The following is a 21,320-nucleotide window of genomic DNA, read 5'->3' as shown; positions in this document are numbered from 1 at the left end:
AGCAGTGGTCTCGTAATCTGGTGATCCGGGTTCGAAACCAAGGCGATGCGCTAGTGCCCTTTGGTGAGGCATTAATCCTTATTACCAGGTCCCTCAGAAAGGACCTAAAGCCGTCGGCCGTCTGGTTGCTTACTTACAAGCATTTATGCTTTCTTAGCAGTCAGGTTAAATAACCACCACCACCATTAATTAATATTAATTGATATTATCAAAACAAGGCTCTTCAATATGTCCTCAAGACTCCTCATTGGTACCTCCTCTTGGTATAGAGAGGAAGCTAGGCTTCGTGTAAGCCATCTAAATATCCAAATTATGCCAGTCTTTCAATGTTTGCATCGATATCTTAAGGGTCATAGACATTAAGATTGAGCACCAAGTGAGCTCTTATGATGAAACGGCCTTCCACAAGGATCCGTCTTGGCCCCTGTAATGCTTTTTGTAACTTAAAGGGAGATGGTAGTCAGTTTCCATGTGTAGAATGCCATAATTCGCTAACATTAGGCTTGGTGTAAATACCATTAATGGGTGTACAAGTCTGCACACAGGAAACCTGTAGTCCTTTCAATAAATACCCCTAGTCTCTTGGATATTCTTTGGGTGAGGGAAACCTCACACATCTCAGCAGCATTCAAAGAGCTCTTCAGGTGCTATGCCGGGGCTGTATAAACGCGTTTTGTAATTGATAATAATCATTACTTTGAATGTTTCCAAGCATTGAATTTTGATAAAATATGAAAATGAAAATAAATTTAGTTTTTAAAAATCTTCGCACAGCTACTTTAAAGATGTCAAATTTAAAAGAGGATGAATGGTACATTACATGTCTTAAACACTCATTCATAGTCTAGGCTAGAACATAAAAATATGTTAATTTCATGGTAAGGTCAAAATGGCAAGAATGACTATCTCTACGATCCCTTAGAATAGTACCCAAATTCCTTTAAAAGGGTGAATTCTGTAAGAGTAAAATTGTCCACAGTCCATTCGCTTGCTGCCATTAATTAGGCTCAGCGATGGTAGACACTAGCTAGCCATGTCTCTGCTATCACACTGATCACAGTTTTCGGCATGCTATTCTAGTCTGTTCTTAATGCAAAGCACTACGCCTGCGTCTTTGTAGCCTCATGTCAATAAGTGAATCTGTACTTGCAGTTCCAATCTGACCATCTACGTGAAAAAAACATTCCCAGCTGCTTATCAAGGAAAATAAGATGGAAAGACTTTAGATGGACATATATACATTTACTTTGATGCCATGTGAATGATGTGATCATGAATGAATGAAGGACCAATTTCAAGTAGATGTTCCCCTCATCATGGTTTTTTACATTATTTGATCTTGTTAGGATTTAGGAAACCTGCCTTATCTTATAGTTCCTTGTCTAGATACTACTGAGGCCCTGGTGAGTTATTTTCAGACAAAAGTTTAGGCTCTTTTGTGTACAAAATAGCTCATTCTAGGTGATTTTCAGGCTCTCTGACCAATTCTAACTGGCATCCCGGACTACTAGGTGCCCTTTCCTATTCTTTGTTGCCATGGTAAAAACATGTGGGATAAATGTAACTTACATGTAGATCATAGACTTGGACCTTAGGTGAAGCACTGCCCCTTTATTTGCAAAAAGGCCAGTTGAGATTTGTTAACGAAATATATATTAAATTAAATAATTTACTGTACCAAATTGTACAATATAGATTAGGCCAGCCCTTTATAATCAAACTCATTCAATGAATAAAACAAGTTTTCAAACCTGTAGCTCAATTATATTTGTGTTTAAAAAATAACTCTTTGTATGCTTATACAGTACATACTGTATGCTGTACTTCTATTTGATGAATAAACATTGCTAAAATGACTAGTTAAATTAGGAATTAAATGTCATTAAATGATATCTACATTTTATACATCCAGAAGAAGACAGAATCAAAGAGAATGAGCAAACTCAATTTCAAGGATAAAGTAAAGTGGATTTTAAAAGAAAATATTGGAATTTGAATAGTCAGTAACATGTGTAAAATTTCTGTTCACATTCACGTCCTGTTAATGATAAAAGTAATTAAGCACACAAAAACTGCATGAATCTGACAAATAGAGGTTGCTAAACTCTGCATTAAGTTCAAATATATTAGGAATAATCATAGTTGAAGGCTTGTTGCGTCTTGTATGAAGTGCAACAGGGTGTTTACACCTAATACCGTAGTCATTAAACCAGCTTAATATGTAACTGCTTAAAGAAAGTGATTGACCAGTAAAAATTTCCGTTCACATCTATGTGTCACATCCACCACATACCAGTGCCCATAAGCAATTTTTTTTGTTTTCAAGTGGATGAATTCTGTGCATGTTTTGCAGAAGTAATACTAGAACAAACAGTCCAATGATGAATTATATTCTGCTCTTAAAGTTTTGTGCAGAAAACAACAGCTTTTCAATGTCAACTTCCCAAGATTTGGTTTAAAAATCTGTAAAATGGTTATAACTTGTGAAAATGTCATAGAATAGCCAATTTTGGACTGCAATTTGCAAACATTCTGTCTTCAAGACACCAAAATAGGTCCTGAACAAATCTCACTTAGCTTTTGAGTAATTGGTTTAGGAATTCATACCTTTTGACAAAAATGTTCTTAAATCTGAGAGGAATGAATTAAAATATGATATGAAGGAGAAAAAATTAAGGTCTGCAAACAACTTAAGAGAAAGATATTATTTTTAACCCTTTTTTTCCAAGGACAGACATATCACCAATTTTTTTTTTATTGGGATTGATACTTTGACCCCTAGGTTGACGAAATGTGGACACTACCTGTGAAGCATACCTACTATACTTGGATGGTCGTTATGAAATCAGCTACTAATTTCAGAAACTTTAATTTCATCTCCATTTAATAAGCAGAATTGTGTGCCCTCCAAATCACATTGAACAAATGGGGCATCATTTGAAAGGGAAATATACATGCTCACAAAGGTTTAATAACAGATAGAATAATTCAGTCGAATGAAAGATATTCATTGTCCATACTTGTGCTTGAAATTTATTTTTACCACTTTGGTATTATTTTGCTTGATTTACAGACCACTGAGACAGAAGGAATCTCTACAAGAATTTCAAGAAGGTGAAAAAGCAGACTACCTCACACAAAGACCATACATCTCAGGACATAATAGGTATGACCTTTGACCTTTTACTTTCATTTTATTCTGTCTATTTGGACTTACATGTATTAATCAGTAAGATACATGTATATACTAGGAGTAACATTTAGAGACGAGAGGAGAAACAGGAAATAAGATATGATATGACACTCACTTTAATAAGTTACCATCCATTTTTAATCCAGTATTAGTCCATACAGAGAGAAATCCCTGTTATATTACGCGAAAATGGTACAAAATGTATTGAGCTGCCACAACTTTCGAAGCGAGTTACCATACATTTGCTGTATAGTGTCAGGAATTAATTTAGTGTTCTATGTTTTTGTTTATATTCAAACTTCATTTTTGATATTTGATATGTTTCTTTTTTACAGAACGTATTTCCGCACCCACTCGCTGCAACCAATCCGACCTCAGGAGATGGATGAAGATAGCGAAGATGAGATCGATCCTGATTGGATCAAAGAAAGAACAAGAATGGTACGATGATAACATGTTATATAACACCTTAGTAGGTCCTTGTCATTTGATTGGAGGATTGTTGGTCACATGATATTCAATAAATAATCTATTGAACGACTACGTCATTGAGAGTGCATTTTTGTTTTGAATTTGTTTACTACAGGGCAAATAGGAAGAGACCTCACTCACAAGATACATCACAGAGTTGGCAATTTTGTGTTTGATTGATTTCAACTTGAAAAAAATAAGAACTCTCTTATTTGTAATCAGTTGTTGCTCAAACTTTCGCTGACCTGTTTCTCTTTAGTTTTTCTGCTTCTATTAAAACCAACTTAAAGGTAAAGACCAGTATTGGAAACGCCCCAATTTCAAAAAATGAAATGGAAGCTCTTATTACCAATCATGTGAAAGAATATGTTTTGACTAACACATGATGATAAACATTTGCCGGGAAACCGCCCACTAATTGATATATTTAGTAAATTAGTTTGTCTATCGGTATGTGAGAGATAAACGCACGTGTCGCGCACGTGTGCCTAGTCCTATATACATCTTTCTGTGTACAGCGCTTGTAACTTTACCAAGACTGGGCCAAATTTCTTATCATTTTGATGATTCCAGAACCTTGCAGTACACACCAATACTTATATATGCTAGATGAGCAACCTTTTCTGATCGATTCCACAACGTTTCTTTCACAATGCAATCGCATGACCATAACTGGTCTTTATCTTTAATATCAGGGTGGACTTCCCCTTTAAATTTGGTAAATTTATGCTGGGGTAACACTACACATATACCATATTGTTCATCTTACTTTTCTTCATGTGTTTTGGGTTGCAAGACAGATAAATGAGCAAAGAAGCATTTAAGTCTAGACATGAGCTTTTGTATTTACATTCCTTGCTTATTCACTTGTGCAGAGAAAGGGGGCATATCAGAAGGCATGAGAGCAAAGCATAGCAGAAATTGCCACCAAGTGAAAGAACGGGCCTATTGACTAACAGTAATGCCGTTGTCAAGACCAAAGAGTTAAAGAACAAATTATAATGATTCAGACTTGTTTGCTTTTTTTTTCCTTGACAGATGATTGATGAGTTCACTGATGTAAATGAAGGAGAAAAGGAACTCATGAAATTATGGAATAACCACTGCATGAAACACAAGTAAGTCATTAGTTGATACAAAATGCTTTGTGTATGGTATAAATTCTTATCTTGTAAATTTTTTGAATCGCATTTGTCTATAATCTTATTATGAATAATTCTCTATCTGTGATTTGTTTTCTGATCTGATATTCTGTGACATTTCCCACACATCATTTCCCCCTTTTTGTTCACATTCTTTTGCGTGTAGTGTGCCGTCTGTCAAATCTTTCCCTTTTCCCCCTTTTTATTTCTTAGCTCCAGTCTATAACCCTTCTGACTCAGGACCTCTCTTACTGGTATTCCTTTTGTTTGTCCCCCTCCCTAGTTTCATCGCTGACTCCCAGATCCCATGGGCATGCTCCATGTTCCTTGAGGTCCATGGTGAGGACATCCTGAGAGAGAACCTGACGAGTAACTTCCTCCTTCATCTCATCAACCTGTATGACTTCAGTCTCCTCCACCCACAGCTCATCCCTCGCTTCATGCATCAGCTCCTGAAGTCCGGCCAGCAGCGTGATGTCACAAAGGGCGATGTCAGTCAGGAGGAGGAGGAGCGGATCAGTAACCAAGGTGATGAGATGATGACGGAGGATGGAGATATAGGACCGCCCATTCTCTACCCTCAGGAGGAGCTTGCTGTACAGAGGGATGAGGTTACCATGGCGATCAATGGAGGAGGAGGAGAAGGGGAGATGAGTACAGATGGGACGATAGAAGAAAGTCCTTCATCGAACAGAAGCCTTGATGAGAAACCCGAGCTTGAAATGGCAACGGCAGAGATACCATGCGACTCAAGTCCAAAGCTTGAAAAAACGATTGATGAAGAAGACACAATGATATAAAGACATGCCTTCAGAACTGAATGTTCAGGTGTTCATGTTTTGTATTTCTGGATTCAATCAAGCACCTTGATCTTACAGGGTTGTATCAACCAGAATTATCAGTTAACACACAACATTACATGGTGCTATGTACTACACAAGTTGCATCAACCAGGCTGTTTGGATATTACACACGAGCACTGATTGTGCTTTGTACTGCATTGGATGTAATCTCTTTCAGGGGTCTATCCTAAATACATGTATAAATCTACAACATGACAATGGTGATATGTAATGAGCAAGGCAATTCACTCTCCATTTTTATCATGTCATCTTTCCACTAATTATGCAATTTTTGTAGAAGGATCATAGTTTGAAATGTGAGGTTTATACAAGCAAAGAGGCAAGTAGATTTTGTTTGTTTTTGTGTTACTTTCTGGTAGGAAATGAGTCAAATTATCTCCATGAGCAAGAAATTTCCTTAGAAATATTTTCACTTATTGTGAAAGGCAAGCGAATGTACATTGAATTTCTCTCCTAAATTGCCATGGTTGTAATGTGAATAACCAAGCACAATGTTAAATTGAATTAAAAATGTCAGTTCATTTTGAGAAGAGGATTCAGGCTGTTTTGTAATACAGGTATGATTCTCTGTCCTCTTTGACATTAAGCACTAAACATTGGGATACTTACAGCTCTTGTGGCATGAGGAGGGGATTCCCCCGAGCAAGACTTTAATTACAGCAGTTGTTAATATGCAGTGATATTGTCTATGGGCTTCACGCACAGTGCACTTAAGGTCATGAAATGGGGCCCTTTTTTCATGTGATCAATGGACAATAAGAAAATACATTGAGATGTATTAAAGCTCATCTGTACTAGTTTACAGGAGGGATTAGACCTCCCTGCAAGGTCACTGGACAGGTGGTCATCTCATCAACTCGGCTCTCAATTAACATAAGAAAAAGAGGATCATGGGGGACCAATGGTCACCAGTTAGGCATTGTTTTCTATATAGAGGGAGCAAGTAGCTACAAGTAGAACAGTGTGGATTTAACATTCTCCCATACATGTTGTCACATTTCTCCAACCAATAAGGGACAGAAAAGGACAGGTTTCTACAAGTATTGATAAAAGTCATTCAGACAAAGTTACTTGTGCATTATTCGGTCGTTCTGTCATACTTGTAAGCATGTTTTTGAAAAAATGAAAATGTACCTGGGTTACTTCACTTGATCAACAGGTGATATTCTGCTGCTGGTAGTGCAGTAAAACCCAGTCTTAGATCACATTTAACATAAGGCAAACTTAGACCTCAGACTATCTTCCTTTGTTAAATCAGATTTTGGTCAATAGCCTAAACCAGAGCTCGATACTAATAAGTGCCCGGAACACATTGGCACCTAACATCTTAGTCTGGACCCGCAAGAACTTAGTGATTAACACAGGGCCCATGCACACAGACTATGAAAAGTTCAATCTGGGCCCCGTTTCATAAAACTTGTCATCAATAACAAATGCTAAATTTCTAAGACAAATTTGCTCTCGACCAATAAAATGCCACGATTTCAGTAGTTTACAACAGATATTGCAACTTTTTATTGATAACAAGTTTTTATAAAACGGGGCCTTGGACCCCTTCCAAAAAAGTTAGTGTGGAGACCTACCTAAACCAAGGGTTGGGTTTAAATGATAGTAGCTGCAGAATATTCATTATCAGGTGCATCATTTCTGTATGCTACTCCATAATATATCACGATATACAGTCTCTCTCATGGGTCTGAGAAATCAGATTCATCCTCTCTCAATGCTGCTCTTTAAGATGACATCATTTCATCTTATTTACTATCCAGGGAGAAATCATCACATCCTCACTTTTACATGACGACCAAATCTTAGTCATCACAAAAATGCAAACGGTTTATGCTGCATTTTGAAGACTTTGTTTAAGAATTGGTCTGTGTTTTGATATCAATTAGATTACTTGAATGTCAAGCTGATCTACCTCCTTTATGTGTACTGTTATGTCATCGTCTTTTCATCATCTCAATATATTCAGTTAGTGCCGTTGTCTACACCCATTTTCTCTGTGAATATACCAATACATACAATTTGTTGATGTAACAGTAAACCTATCATTTCTGGTTGTAGCATGTGCATCATTCAACCAGAATGTGTCATTGAAAAATTCATCTGTAAAGTTATTACTCAAATTTTTGGAGTGAGTGATAAAATGCTCCTGGTAAAACATTAAAAAGGCTATATATTTTGTAATTAAAATATGAAATTTCCTGAATAAATTTGCAGAATACAAAATAAACAATAATTTTGTTGCTAGATCTACTTTGATTCAAGCATCCTGGTAAAGATAGAATGTTGTAAAATTTGTGTTTATAAGATAAAGCTGTGATGTATAACTTTAAGACTCGATCTTCTGTTGACTGTTGACCAAGTTTTTCCTGATGACATGAAAATATGAGACCTGTCAAGTAGAACATAGTCACTTTCCTCACTGAGGAGGCACGTTGGCTCAGTGTTAGAGCAGTGGTTTGGAACCAAGTCAGAGCGCTAGCGCCCTTTGGTAAGGCATTAATTCGCATTACCAAGGCCCTCGGAGAGGAGTTAAAGCTGTCTGTCCCTTGGTTGTTTACTTACATGCATACAAATGCTTCATTAGCATTGGGGTAAAAAAAAAAAAAAAATTAAAACAGATGACATCAAAACTGTGCCTATTCCTTATGTCCTAATGCATGTACCGGTATGTATTTTATACATGTATTATACCCAGTACTGAGCAATTCAATACATAGATCTTATTATCAGCCTCTCATGTTTTGCATGGTTTGCTGCAATAATGGTCATACCTCATACAAGGTCTTTGTTCAGCATGAGCAAGCTTCTGGTAAGTTGGAACATTCGTTTGTATTACATTCTAAATGAGATTCAGAGGGTCTGAATATGCAGACTATGCTGAGACTATGTGAGATATACAAGTAATAGATCTTGCAAATAAGAAAAAGTCTGGGTAATTTGGATATTCTTCCTCTAACTTTATGAAACAAAACACTCCAGAAAAAAAAAAAATCAAAGAGATGATTGTTCTCTGAACATCAAACAATCATCTTTTTGTACGAGACTTTGTGTGTCTTGAAATCTGGATACGTACACATATTTGCAATGTGTGTTGTGTTCATGTACGATGAGCCATTGATTGGACTAGTCTCATTCTTCAGACTGTGTCTATGTTAAAAGCAAGGTGTGTAAATAAAATGATGTATGTACAGTCTTATGATGGTTTGTAGTAACGATGTATGAAAAAGTTTATTGTAAACAAGATGTTTGTTCACGTGAATGATACTAAATCTGAAGGTCCGACGTTGGTATGTTGTCATACAACATTCCTTAAGTCCTGATGGTATGGCATCTAATTTGTCTTTTTCTATTGCCTTTTTCAATTCTGTAAATTTGCTGTAAATTCTGGCATTGATACTATGCACTGGATTCAGATTAAAATGTGGAAAAACTGTTTTGTCAAATAATAACTGTTTATATTAGTGAATGATTCAGAATTATACACAAGCTCCACGAGTGTGAAAAGATACATGTGCATGTCTTTGTCTAAATCAATAAAATATTTGTTAATATTATAAAATTATTCATTAATAAGCCTGTTCCATTTGTAAATCCCATGCATGCAGGGGTTATATTCTCCACCCCCCCCCCCCCCAATATCCAGCATACTTTTATCAGGGTCCAAGTGGATTGGAACTGTTACAGTATTGTACTGGAGAGGTGTATATGTACCACACATAATCTTGGGAGAGCGCCAGTATATATATCACAACACCACAATGCTCCATTATGAAATCTCATTGTGTTAAATATTTTATGTATATCTTTAAAACTCTCATGTAAAGAATGATTTTAAGAACCAGGGAACACTGGATAATAGAAGATGGCAATCAGCAACTGCAACACCCCAATATATTTCACTTTTCAATATTATTTGAAAACATCACACCTTAAAGGCAGGCTTTACTACTTCAGCTAGAAGGGATTAGACCACCCAGCGAGCCAGCAAGGTCACTGTGACAGGTGGCTATCTCATTAACTCGGCTCTCATTTAACATAAGAAAAACAGGATCATGGGGGACCAACAGGCACCGATTGGGGAAGTTTTCTATATAGAGGGAGCAAGCAGCTACAAGTAGGACAGTGTGCCTTTAACAGAAACCATTTACAAAACCACACATGCACATACCATACAAAGTTACAATCCAAATGAAACAAAGATTCTGTGTAAAATAACATTGTTTTTATTCAAATTCCAAGGTGTACAGAAGACCATTTCCAAAGAGAGAGAGAGAGAGAGGGGGAGAGGGGCCGGGAGGGGAAATAAAGGAAGTTCTTCAACGCTAGCATGAGCTTGTTCAAATAGTCAGAGGTTTCACATGGATTGCACTCCAAACACAGTCACCACCATCACAACAAAAATCTGAATTCATTCATTATTAAAAAAAGGAAGGTTGGATGCTGCTTATAAGTATCAGCTTGCATGGTGATGTAGATATACAGTAGGCTTACCGCCAGTCCTTTTCCGGACTCCTCAATCCCCCCCCCCCCCCCCCTCTCACATGGTACAACCTTAGGCCTACTGTATATAAAAGGAAGGTTGGTATTAAAACTGGATGTTTCCTGCCAAGAATTCTCATGAATCTAAAAATACACCTGTTTGCAAGATGGTGATGAGCTCGTCCAAGTTCTTGCTTTTAGACGAGTCTTCCCTGTGTATCTGTAAAGTGCTTAGAGACGTCCAAGATGTATTAAGCGCAATATAAAGCTGAATATTATTATTAGCTTTTCACCGACACTTCAAGAGCCTCAAGAGTATCACAGTCATCCATAGTGGACATAGCATGACATGTCCTGTAGTAGTATGAGGTAGATACAGGTCCATGTTTAGTGAAGTCCCTATAGTAAACATTGGTTTCCTTTGCCAGTTTGATACTATGTTCTCTTATCACCTGGCTGAGTATCAGATTGGACTGGGCTACAGAGAAATGCTTTGGATTTCCCACAGCTCCTGAGAGAGAGAGAGAGAGAGAGAGAGAGAGAGAGAGACAAAAAAGGGGGAAATAGAGAGAGCAAGGTGGAGGGAGGGGTGAAGAGAGATGAGACAGAAATCAGTCATTCATCTTTTCTTATTTCATTTACCTCAATATTATTTTATAGTAAGTATCAGAATAGAAAATAAATCATTACCAAATATTTTGTTTACCTCATGTAATTGCATCGAGTTGTAATTGGAAAGTTTAAGTATAGCAATTTTGTTTTTCTCTTTTCATATTTGTGTTTAAACTCTCATCCTTATTTTTTTTTTAAATACAGCCTGTACTCCTTCATTGGAGTAAACATGCATAGTACAATCAAACGTCTGCAAAAGCGTTAAATGAAGGAAAATTTGTCTGGATGGCAAACTGTAGGCTCTGTCACATATGTTGGCTTCTTACAATTTGATCGCTGCAATCTACTAATGATAAAACCCAAATTGAACAATTTCACAAATATGAAACATGATAATAAAACTGTTTTCGATGCGATGAAGTAAATCTTACCAAATATCTTGATTGAGGACAGTGTATGAAGTGTGGTATCTCTGAGTCTAGCTGTTTGATAAGATAGTCTGAAGTGGCTTCTAATCTCTGCAACCATTCCCTGAAGTGATCGTACTCTTTACATGTGACCTCTAGGTCAGACAAGGTGAAGTTCAACCTGTATGGTAATAGTAGAGGTAGTGGTGGTTATTTTACCTGACTGCTAAGAATTAAAGTATAAATGCTTGTTAGTAAGCAAACAGTCAGCCGACGGCTTAAGGTCCTCTCCGAGAGACCTGGTAATGAGGATTAATGCCTTTCCAAAGGGCACTAGTGCATCGCCTTGATTACGAGACAACTGCTAGACCGACTGTATTAAACACAAGCAAAGACAGCAATTCAATTAGATTTCAGGTTGCAGTCAATGACGGGAGAACATGAAAGAAAGTACATGTATTTGATACCAAATGGGTTACAGAAAGATTAATGAAAATAGTACATTTTCTTTCATTTCATTTTGTCAGATTGAAATATTCATATATTCATAAAGATCTTAAGCTTGTGAAGCCTGTTTTTCAGGGCCTGGGGTGAAATACATGTGGACACGCATTGAATTTCACATTATCATGAATGGTATGTAGTTTACTTTATGGCCAGTGCAATGTATATAATGGGAGGGGGCGGAGGGAGGACAATTTATTTAATGATTACACATAAATTATAAAAAAATCTACATGGATTCATACAAAAACAGTTGCTACAGAACTGATCTTCATAGGCCTACCTTCTCTCTGTGGCAAAGAAGCAGGTCTTCTGTTTTCCTGTTTTCATTAAATCTTGAAGTTTCATAAAAAAGGCATCCGTCAGATCATTACTGTAGATAACTGTAAACAAGAATCGGACAACAGAACAGAGGTACTTATTGAATGCTGGTTTGAGTCAAGAGGTTGATTCAATACAGATTTAGGGAATTATTAAAAAAATATCCAAGGAAAGTAAAAGAAAGAGAACAAAATAAGAAATGAATAGTATTTGTTGGTAAGGCCCCACCCAAGATTCAATTTGCACAAAATAGCTAATGACATGGTTGCAACCGTCAGGTTTCAAATCTTAAAAAGGTTGATCAACGGTTGAAAGGATTTGAACATGTTTCAGCAAGAGAGAAAGCCTAGCAAACTAAGGGTCATTTGTGACAACCTATTTTCTTTCAAAATAAAATTTGATAGAAATGAAAGGACATTATAACTAATAGTTGGTAATAAAACAATACATATTGGAAATACATGTACAACTCTTTGGTAGCAGGACACAGCTAGGTAGCAAATACTGCTATTTACAATGTAATATCAGAATAATTGTCTCACCATCTGCAGCGATAATCACGTCTACATCAGCTAAATGTTTCAAGTCATTCTGACTCCAAGAGAATGGAATAGACTCATCTGAAAGTATAGGAATATAAGATTACATGATAAATACTGTATCACATTCATCAATCAAACCTAATCCAAGTGCAAGACAATTAATGGAGTCAAATTAAACTAATCAGAAATGTGTAAAGTATGGGTACACTATATGGCGTGTCTCAAATACAATCTCACAAGAATTAAAAGACACTGCAAAAGTATTACCTTCGAAATGTCAATGAGGATTTTTAGGTGCTTTTTAAGATATTGCCAAATGCTAATTAAAATCACCGTAACATAATTCTCATTGATTGCTCTTTCGAAATTTCGTTTGGTGTACATGTATGATATGGTGCGGGCCGCGCCCAACCGTATCTAAATTGCCATAGCTACGCGTGCACGTACAAAGACATAATTCTATGCCCGGTCAATATTTTTTACTATACCGCCCAGCAGTCCATAGTGAATTTCATGCCCGCAAATTTGACCAATCAGAGGCCTAGAATCTAAACATGCGGTATATAAAACAGATTAATATAAATTATAATCAACCTACCTGTTTTAAGCACTGAATCAGTCCAATCTAATTCTCTCACTATAACATGTTTGTCTGGTTCAGCTTCATGGCATCTTCTATTGTAAATATGTGTATTGGCTTGGATGTTGCTCTGACACATTTCTAGTACATCCTTTCCAATATCTGCATGGTAAATAAAGAGGGAAATAAATAGTATTACCAGTATATACTATATAATAATGATTTTTATGTTTTCACCATCTGTCTGGTATATCTCTTGGGAAATATTTAAAATATAAAATGCTTTGTTGTACCGGTAGTTCAAATTATGGTACATGAATTACTCACCTTTTGACGATAGTACTGACATCCTGTCTTTTCTGGTAGACTATTGGGACTACTGTACCACAAGTGAAATAAGATATACTGATTCTTAGTAAGGCATAGCTAGGATCGTTGTCTTTCCTGTCTTTCCATAGACAGATTTTCATCTGAACACACACAGTGGGTTTTGAAGAAGTTTATCCCTTTATGATTTGTTTTCTAGTAGGCCTACATTAGATAAAATAATATGTGAAGATCAAATTTGACATTTGAATGCTCCTTAACACTGCCTTGAATATAATCAATGGCACTGAAACAGTCACACATTCACACAGATCTTGTATAACATCCTACAGTGTATACAGCATTTTTTCTTCTTCAAAAATAACAAGTAGGTAATAAGCTGCTCAGATGATACACACCTGTACAAATAACAAATCTTGCAGTGGTTGCCATGACAATACTTGCTAATCCTGTTCCTCCTCCCAGCTCTAAGACGGTAGAACTCTCAAATCTTTGATGATTGGACAAGATGAAATTGCAAAGTAAAAGACAACCCATCCATACCTGTGAAATAAATAAACAAATGTATTTTTGTCAAATCTCATGAGGATTGAAATGCTGGTCTTAGCTTTCATTTGTAAATTGACTTGTTTCATAAAATTATTTCAATTGAGTGATAACTTTTGCATGTTTAAATCGCTCGGATACAGCTGATAATTAAATTTTGAAACTGTCTTTTCTAAATAATGAACCATATAACCTTTTAAAGTCACCTCAAGTGCATGCAATGTACTTAAATATCGGTACTTAACATATTCTATACAGTAAAATAAAATGTTGCAATCTTGAGTAGTTAGAAGTTACCTGCATTCCTACGTCTTGTAGACTGGTCTGCATTGCATGGGCTGTTACCAGGTAATCAAGAGAAGAAAATACATTTTACTTCAGAACAATTAATTTAAATTTATAACAAAATAAAATAAAACAAGAAAAGATAATTCAAAATATATGTGTGACTCATAATACTAGGCTCTTGTTTTTCCCCCTCTTCTTTTCATGTGCATGTATGAGCTATAGCCAGTCAATTCAATGTCCTCATTTCGAAAAACAGTTTATTTAAATTATCACTCACTCATTAGATTTTTAAAGCTATTCTAACAAAGGTATATTCAGAATAATTATCATCCCTAGCTGTTGAAAACTGGCATAATAACCAATCAAGGGTGACTTTTTTTAACATTCTACAACAAACATACAAGTAATTCAACAACATTAACGACAATGTAAAAAGTGTACCTTCTAAGACACAGGAGTAGGCTTATGATTGTTTACCTATTGTAATGACATTCTTTGTTTTTTGTTTCCTGGTCAATATCAAATCTCCATCTTCATCAGTCATCACATCTGTTAGTGTTACATCAATGTCTGTCTGTCTGTCCTTCTCTCTGACCTTGTTTCCTTCTGGCCTGCTCTCATCAGCTTGGTAATTCACCACAAATCTTGTAAATGATCCTGGCATATATAATTTCAGATAATACTAAATTGTAAATCATGAGTAATTATCCAGGTTCAAATCTATAATATTTTATATAGAGAATGATTGCCCCACTAGAAACCAGCATCCAGGTAGACTGTATCATGCTACAATATGATATTATCATTGCCACAGCTATAGTCTACTGACTGCATCTATTTGATCACTTGATGAACTGATGAAAATACCCATCTCCTTTATGTAGAAACAGCTAAATTTGGCATATTTGTGCTAGATCTAAATTACCAGTAAAGTTACTAATACTATACCTAGACTACATGCATATATATATATAACTTAACGAATTTGATGAATAGACCTCTACTATATACTCTATAGACAGCATGTGGTTGTTGCCAGCTCAATTTGGAAATTCATATTAGTACTATCTACACTTTTGTACTTGAGACAAGATATAAAAATGAAATCACATGTCGAATGTGTTTAGATCTAGGCTATTACCTCTTTCCTGTCTATTCCCTTCTGTGATTCCTGTCACATGTACATCAGATAAAACTCTTCCTTTGTCCACCTCGGTTGCCATGTTAATTGTGGTGACTGGATCTGGTGTAAAAACTTCTTGATCTGGTTGGGAAATTACGCTTTCACACACAATTACAACGCAGCTAGCAACGGCGCAGGTAGTGGTACAGGGGATTTCCCCTATTTTCGGGTCAGCTTTGCGCAGTGTACACGTACACGTGCTAATCTATTTTTCTTCCGGTTCATAGGTTGTTGAAATGTTGGCCCTGCGCTGTCACAGCCACACGCCCACGGATTATATCACAAATTGGTAGTCGTCTAATTCTATATTGCAATTGATTTGATGATTCTTTTGAATGTCTCCGTCCTGAGGAACTACGAATTTGCAATCAAACTCTCTCTCATAATAATATATTGCTAGTTTGATTTGAAATACCGCTGTCGACGTGTGACTAGTGACGTGTCGGAACAGCAGGATATCGAGACGTGGACGGGCAAACAGGGGACAGTCTCCCGGCGGGTTAGGAACGGCAGGGATTGTGGGTCGTGCGCGCTGGGACCGGCCGTGCACTGCACAGATAGTAAAATTGCCGTGTTGACTGTTGTGAATGTGATCGTAGCAAAATGGATGGAGTAAAAGTAGCTGAAGAAAAACTAAGAGAATCTGCCAGTATTGGAGATCAAGATGGAATCGAGGAATCCTTGTGCCAAGGAGCAGACATTAATTCGCAAAATCATATGAATGGATGGTAAGTCGACCTACCCATGCAGCTCTATACTGTTAACTCTGCCTCTGGCTTTCTATTTCTATTTCTATTCTGCTACTTGTCAAAGCCTGTTCAGCATCTAGACAAGGGTGATCTTCTGCCTACGGTGGACGGCTTGTGTGAATTTGTGCCTAAATATGTACATGTTTATGGCGCAAGTAAACAATTGAACGCCAAGTCAGTGCACATGCAGGGAAAGTGTTTTTTCCCCTTTCAGTTTTACCATTATATTTGTAGTGTCATTTGCTTGTAATTGTATGGGGAGGTGAGAAACATTGGCAATGCCAAAGTAAAATTAAAACGAACAAATTAGATCAAAGTGAAATATATTTGTGGACCTGAAAGTTTTTAATGAAAATGTCGAGGTAGAGGAGATTGATCCTTTGTTTGTTTCTTTGTTTGTGTGCTGTTTCAATATTTCATTTTGCCATATATTTTGTGATAAAAATAAAAAATAAAAATAAAGATAGGATGATGAACAGTAGCTCAGTGAGTCGCTTTAGATCCTCTACTAACAAATTATTGTTTTGCTGTAGAAAATAACTTTTATCTCATCATAATTATATTTTCTCCTCCTTTCAACTTAAAAAGTATAACACGAAAGGAGTGTCAGGGAACATATTCCTATATAGGCCTATATGTTCCAAGAGTAGAAATTAACATAGACTGAAAGCTGGTTATATATTATATATATATATATACATGTATATAACCAGCTTATATACAGGTATCAACATTTTTTTACCGCTGAGACTACATGTATGTCTCAGTATGGGGAAGATTGACAGATCTATCTATACCAGTGCTAAATACCAAATTGTTATTTTTGTCTATAAAAAAAAACATGTCATTGATGGACTGTATTCATCTTGGCTGTATTTGTTTGGCTCTATATACTTATTTCTTTGTCTCTCATTTGACTGTCATTTGACTAACTATAAATTCTTCATGTCTGTCTCCCTATAGGACTGCTCTTCACTGGGCCACCAAGCGAGGGCATCCTACCGTCATAAAGTACCTCTTAGGGCGGGGTGCAGACCCGTCAGTAAGCAACCACAAGGGGGAACTCCCTGTTCAGATGACAGATAATGATCAGTTGAAGAAGATGATTGGAAACATAACAGGGAATGGTAAGATTGGGTAGGGCATGCATTTATAACGGGCTGATGTATTAGTGAAATGTTTTGTCTGTATGCATCCACTGCAAACCTTACTAATGACTACTGATAAGAATTTATCCAGATATGTTAACAAACAATGTATTGTTCATCATATTTTTATTTCAATAGTTCATCACAAGTGTTAGAAGTAGAAACACTAATGATGATGATGATCGATGATGAAGATTCACAGCATTTGTGTGACGTCATATATCTGTTTAAAAAAAATATTAAAAGGCGCGAGCTCCTCCAATAAAGTTAGCATTTAAATTTCTGAAGAAAGATGTGAGTTTTGAGCGAAGCTTTGAAGTCGTCCAGATTGTCAATTTCTTGAAGAAATGATGGGAGGGAGTTCCACAGGCGAGGAGCAATAGAGGAAAATGCCCGGTCTCCATATCCCTTTTAGATGAGTAATGGGTATCTGGAGAGTAAGGCTAGATGCTGAAGACCAGGGCGAAGATGACGCCGCTCACTTAAAGATGAAAGCAATTTGACAGTATTTGTAGCAGTGGGTATAGGATTCATTCACATACATTGTATACAACTATACATGTATTTATACTGCATGTAGAAGGATGTACATGAATATTTCCTTTAAATGTTTGTCTTGAACCAAATAATAAAGTAGTAATTAATCTCCCTCAAAGTTCATGATACTAAAGAGATGATGGAAAGCTGAACGTGGTAAAATTGGATGCTGGAATAATGGTAATTGTGTTTTCTTCATTGGTAGCATGCATACTTGTGCTATGATTAAAGTTTGGCCTCGATCAATTTGCTTTGAATTGGACTCTAAATTCAAAATTACCAAACTGATGTAAATTGTAATTGTGAGTTGAAGTTTTGAAAGTGATTTATGAGAAGTTAAAATATAGACTGTAGGCTCTAGGTACTGCTTCAGAGATGAAGTCATTTTAAATCTTGTAAATCTTTGCAGGAACTTCTGTTACCGTAGAGAAACAGGCCCTTCCCATCACACCTAATTACCTGAAGAACCCTCCTTTTCCACATGGAAGATCAAGAGGTCAAAGGTCAATGGGTAACCAAGGAAACAACAATGGGCACCCAGCTCTCCAGCAGGTAGCAAGCAGTGATGGTAAGTCCCCGTCTGTGGACAAAACCTCTGTGACACCCCCACCTTTTTTGTTTAAAGAGTGGTATTGTTTTGGCTTGGCAGAATCAGTACATTATGCAGAATAATTTTTTTGGAATAAAATCATGTTATGACTCTATTTATTATTGATGGTAGATGTTTGCTGCTTGAAATTTCTCCCATCTTCCTGCTCTCACAACATGCAGTATAATATACAAGAAACAAGATACAAGATATCTTATTTGGTCTTTACAAACAAGTTACATAGAAATTTGGTTTCCACTGGCGTTACAGTAATATTCAAGAAAAATACATAAATTACAAAAACTAAATACATAAAATTTATAGAAATAGATGAAATGAGGAACAAATATATGCAAAAGATAATGGAGCGACAAAAATGGTCATTGGTAACTCAAATCATGAGTTTCAAAATTAAGCCTTGGTCATTGAAGCATTTGTGTTCAGCTGTAGTGCTAAGAATGCTCTCCTAAACAATCTACCATTTACCGGTTCTCGACATAAAGTTTGGAAAGCCTAATCCCATTAACAGGTGCCTGGGATACATGGGCCAAAATAGCCCCCAAATCAAAGTCTGGACTCCCACAAATTTTGAAATGTATCCATAGGGCTCATGTTTTGAATGTAAAAAGTTTGATCCGGACCCCCTTCCAAGGTTTGTGAGGAGCCCTGCCATTAGTGTAAACAAATCGTGAATGCTCTATTTTCTATGGTGTATTGATTTTTCTATGGATTCACTGCACATGGTTGTTCATTAATATCATGATCCCTTACCCCATCAGCAGTCATGGGACAGTTTTTTTTCTCAAAAATACATGAAAGTCATAATTCTTAAAACCTGTTGGTCCAAGCAACCATTTTACCACATAATAAAACAGTTTTGAGTAATTTCACCATGTGTTTTACTACAAGTACAACTCCAGATTACTCCATTAAAATCATTGTCACGTTTAATTATTCAATTTTTAGATACACGTAGTAATTTATTTGTGTCTGTTATTATTATTTATCATTTATTACTGTTGTATCCAATACATATTTGCAGAGCTTGTACTGAAAGTCAGAGAAGCAGAATCGGCAGAGCGTGACTTCATCGAGGTAGAACTTTCAAAGAGCGCCCTCACCCTTGAGAATCTGGTTGAACTGCTCTGCGAGGAACTCCAGGTGGAGCCCTCCGATGTAGTGAAGATCAGAAAGCTACCCAACACCATCGTTCGGAAAGACAAGGATGTGCTGAGGTTACAGGAGTATCAGGAACTAGAGCTGGTCATGAAGAAGAAAGCACCCTTTGGATCTACATCATACGCAGTGCCTCTACAGAATCTACTCTATTAAAATAATTGCAGGAGGAACAGGCTAGAAGTGTCTAGTCGAGTGAATTAAGCACTTGACTTGAAATTCAAAGGTCGTGATTCGATCCCCGACATGGCACTAATGTCCTTTGGCAAGGCATTAATTTACATTTGCCACTTAATACCCAATAGAGAAATGGGGACCTGGTAGGATGACGAAAGCATGTGTGTTTAATTGCCTATGCCTTCATGGTGACCATATGGTAGGAATACTCCTCAGGGAGTGGAGATGGTGCACACTATGCATGAATGAATCCGTTTACCGGGGTAATTGTATCTGTGAAGTGCTTAGAGATGGTATTCCATATGAAGGGCTATATAAATGCAGATTATTATTCTTATTATTATTGGGCAATGGAAATCCTGTCAGTCTTTTGTATTTCATAGACTTTCAAAATGAGTGCCAAATATTCTGTTAATCACAAGGTTAATGCATAATGATTGCATTTTCAGATCAGTGACTGACTAGCAAGCATTATTCGAGAATGAAAAGGGGTCTGGTTGAATACTTTTAGATGTAAGCTTTAATATGTCACATTCTCAAGAAATATAAATTCGGGACTAATCTATTTTTCACTTACTTTCAAAACTTGGAAAGGGTATGAATAATTTGTTGTCAATTGTACATTTGATTGACTCAGTGACTCAAAGAAGTAAGAAAATGCTTGTATCAATTAAGCAAAGTGAGTTTTTTTTCATACAGATGTAAGTGTTACGATTTGTTTTCCTTTAAAGGGATCCGGTAACTTTGTCTCAGATTCTGAAACAAAATCTGGGATTTACCTCATGCTGCTATGATGATTATAAACCTTTATGTCAGTCAGGAACTCCATGACTTTTACAAGCCGATTGCCTGTCTGATTATCAAGATATTTATGATTGAAATTACAAATTTTGAAAACCGTTCGCCGGACGGTTTTCATAACACTACAGTCTATAAGGGAAAACGAGTATGGTAAAACCGGTCACTCAAAGATTCTTACTCTTTTGAGGCACTTCTTGATCATTTTGAAGCGCGATTTTTTTTTAGGGCTTCAATATTACACCATATCACAGACACTGATCACACGTAGGGCCGTGTATCTCAGACTTAACATTGTTGAACGATGCCTTTAAAGGCAATATAAAGTTTTGGTATGGGGTCATGAATTTGTTTCAAAACTTCAAATGAACATATTGGAAGCATATGCGATTGTACAATATTCAATGATCGTTGTTGCAGTTGAAATTGTAAATAATAAACTTAATGTTGTGTAGCTCCCTCTCAAGACTGATATTACTTTAGCTTTAAACCAATGTTTCTTGACTAAAATCGACCAATTTGCTATTCCCGTTTGGAAATTGTATATCAGAACTACATACGGTATACATGTACTAAGATTTTCACACCGCTACCATGGAATGGCCTTAGGCGCTATTTGAAATATTTGAAATTTAACGGTAAATTTGATTATTCAATTTCTCGAAAGCAGAAGTGTTTT

At 36.5% G+C, this 21,320-nt stretch overlaps 3 protein-coding genes across 3 annotated transcripts in view; 2 read left to right on the top strand and 1 right to left on the bottom strand.

Annotated features, from left to right (window-relative positions):
* Positions 1 to 9,124, top strand: part of LOC583056 (polycomb protein suz12-A) — a 38,042-nt gene extending 28,918 nt beyond the window's left edge. The window contains exons 11-14 of the mRNA XM_030984888.1: positions 3,074 to 3,166; positions 3,529 to 3,634; positions 4,703 to 4,782; positions 5,090 to 9,124. Of these exons, the coding sequence (XP_030840748.1) occupies positions 3,074 to 3,166; positions 3,529 to 3,634; positions 4,703 to 4,782; positions 5,090 to 5,606 (796 nt within the window). The 3' untranslated portion in view covers positions 5,607 to 9,124. The remainder of the gene's footprint in view (positions 1 to 3,073; positions 3,167 to 3,528; positions 3,635 to 4,702; positions 4,783 to 5,089) is intronic.
* A 765-nt stretch (positions 9,125 to 9,889) lies between these two features.
* Positions 9,890 to 15,652, bottom strand: LOC100894107 (methyltransferase-like protein 22). Its single transcript, XM_003726940.3, has 9 exons — positions 15,426 to 15,652; positions 14,762 to 14,941; positions 14,294 to 14,334; positions 13,849 to 13,993; positions 13,142 to 13,285; positions 12,544 to 12,621; positions 11,964 to 12,063; positions 11,201 to 11,357; positions 9,890 to 10,668 (listed from the first exon to the last, which is right to left on the bottom strand). The coding sequence occupies exons 1-9, from the start codon at positions 15,505 to 15,507 to the stop codon at positions 10,636 to 10,638; spliced, it is 960 nt and encodes a 319-aa protein (XP_003726988.2). The 5' UTR covers positions 15,508 to 15,652; the 3' UTR covers positions 9,890 to 10,635.
* A 64-nt stretch (positions 15,653 to 15,716) lies between these two features.
* LOC591104 (ankyrin repeat domain-containing protein 40) lies at positions 15,717 to 20,689 on the top strand. The gene is made up of 4 exons (XM_790685.4): positions 15,717 to 16,195; positions 17,180 to 17,343; positions 18,311 to 18,469; positions 19,533 to 20,689. Exons 1-4 carry the CDS (start codon positions 16,071 to 16,073, stop codon positions 19,820 to 19,822), a joined length of 738 nt encoding a protein of 245 aa, XP_795778.2. The 5' UTR covers positions 15,717 to 16,070; the 3' UTR covers positions 19,823 to 20,689.
* Positions 20,690 to 21,320: the final 631 nt, after the last annotated feature.

Source organism: Strongylocentrotus purpuratus, unplaced genomic scaffold (genome assembly GCF_000002235.5).
Source record: "Strongylocentrotus purpuratus isolate Spur 01 unplaced genomic scaffold, Spur_5.0 spur5_scaffold_14, whole genome shotgun sequence".
Lineage (NCBI taxonomy): Eukaryota > Metazoa > Echinodermata > Echinoidea > Camarodonta > Strongylocentrotidae > Strongylocentrotus > Strongylocentrotus purpuratus.
The sequence above is the reverse complement of the archived record's forward strand: the minus strand, read 5'-3'. Positions and strand labels throughout refer to the sequence as shown.

Coding starts and splice junctions, on each gene's coding strand:
- LOC100894107 (XM_003726940.3), bottom strand. CDS start 15,507: ATGGCAACCGAGGTGGACAAAGGAAGAGTTTTATCTGATGTACATGTG. Junction 13,286..13,848: donor AAGATTTGTTATTTGTACAG/GTGTGTATCATC, acceptor TTTACCATGCAG/ATATTGGAAAGGATGTACTA. Junction 12,622..13,141: donor TGATTCAGTGCTTAAAACAG/GTAGGTTGATTA, acceptor CTATACTTTCAG/ATGAGTCTATTCCATTCTCT.
- LOC591104 (XM_790685.4), top strand. CDS start 16,071: ATGGATGGAGTAAAAGTAGCTGAAGAAAAACTAAGAGAATCTGCCAGT. Junction 17,344..18,310: donor TGGAAACATAACAGGGAATG/GTAAGATTGGGT, acceptor AAATCTTTGCAG/GAACTTCTGTTACCGTAGAG. Junction 18,470..19,532: donor GCAGGTAGCAAGCAGTGATG/GTAAGTCCCCGT, acceptor ACATATTTGCAG/AGCTTGTACTGAAAGTCAGA.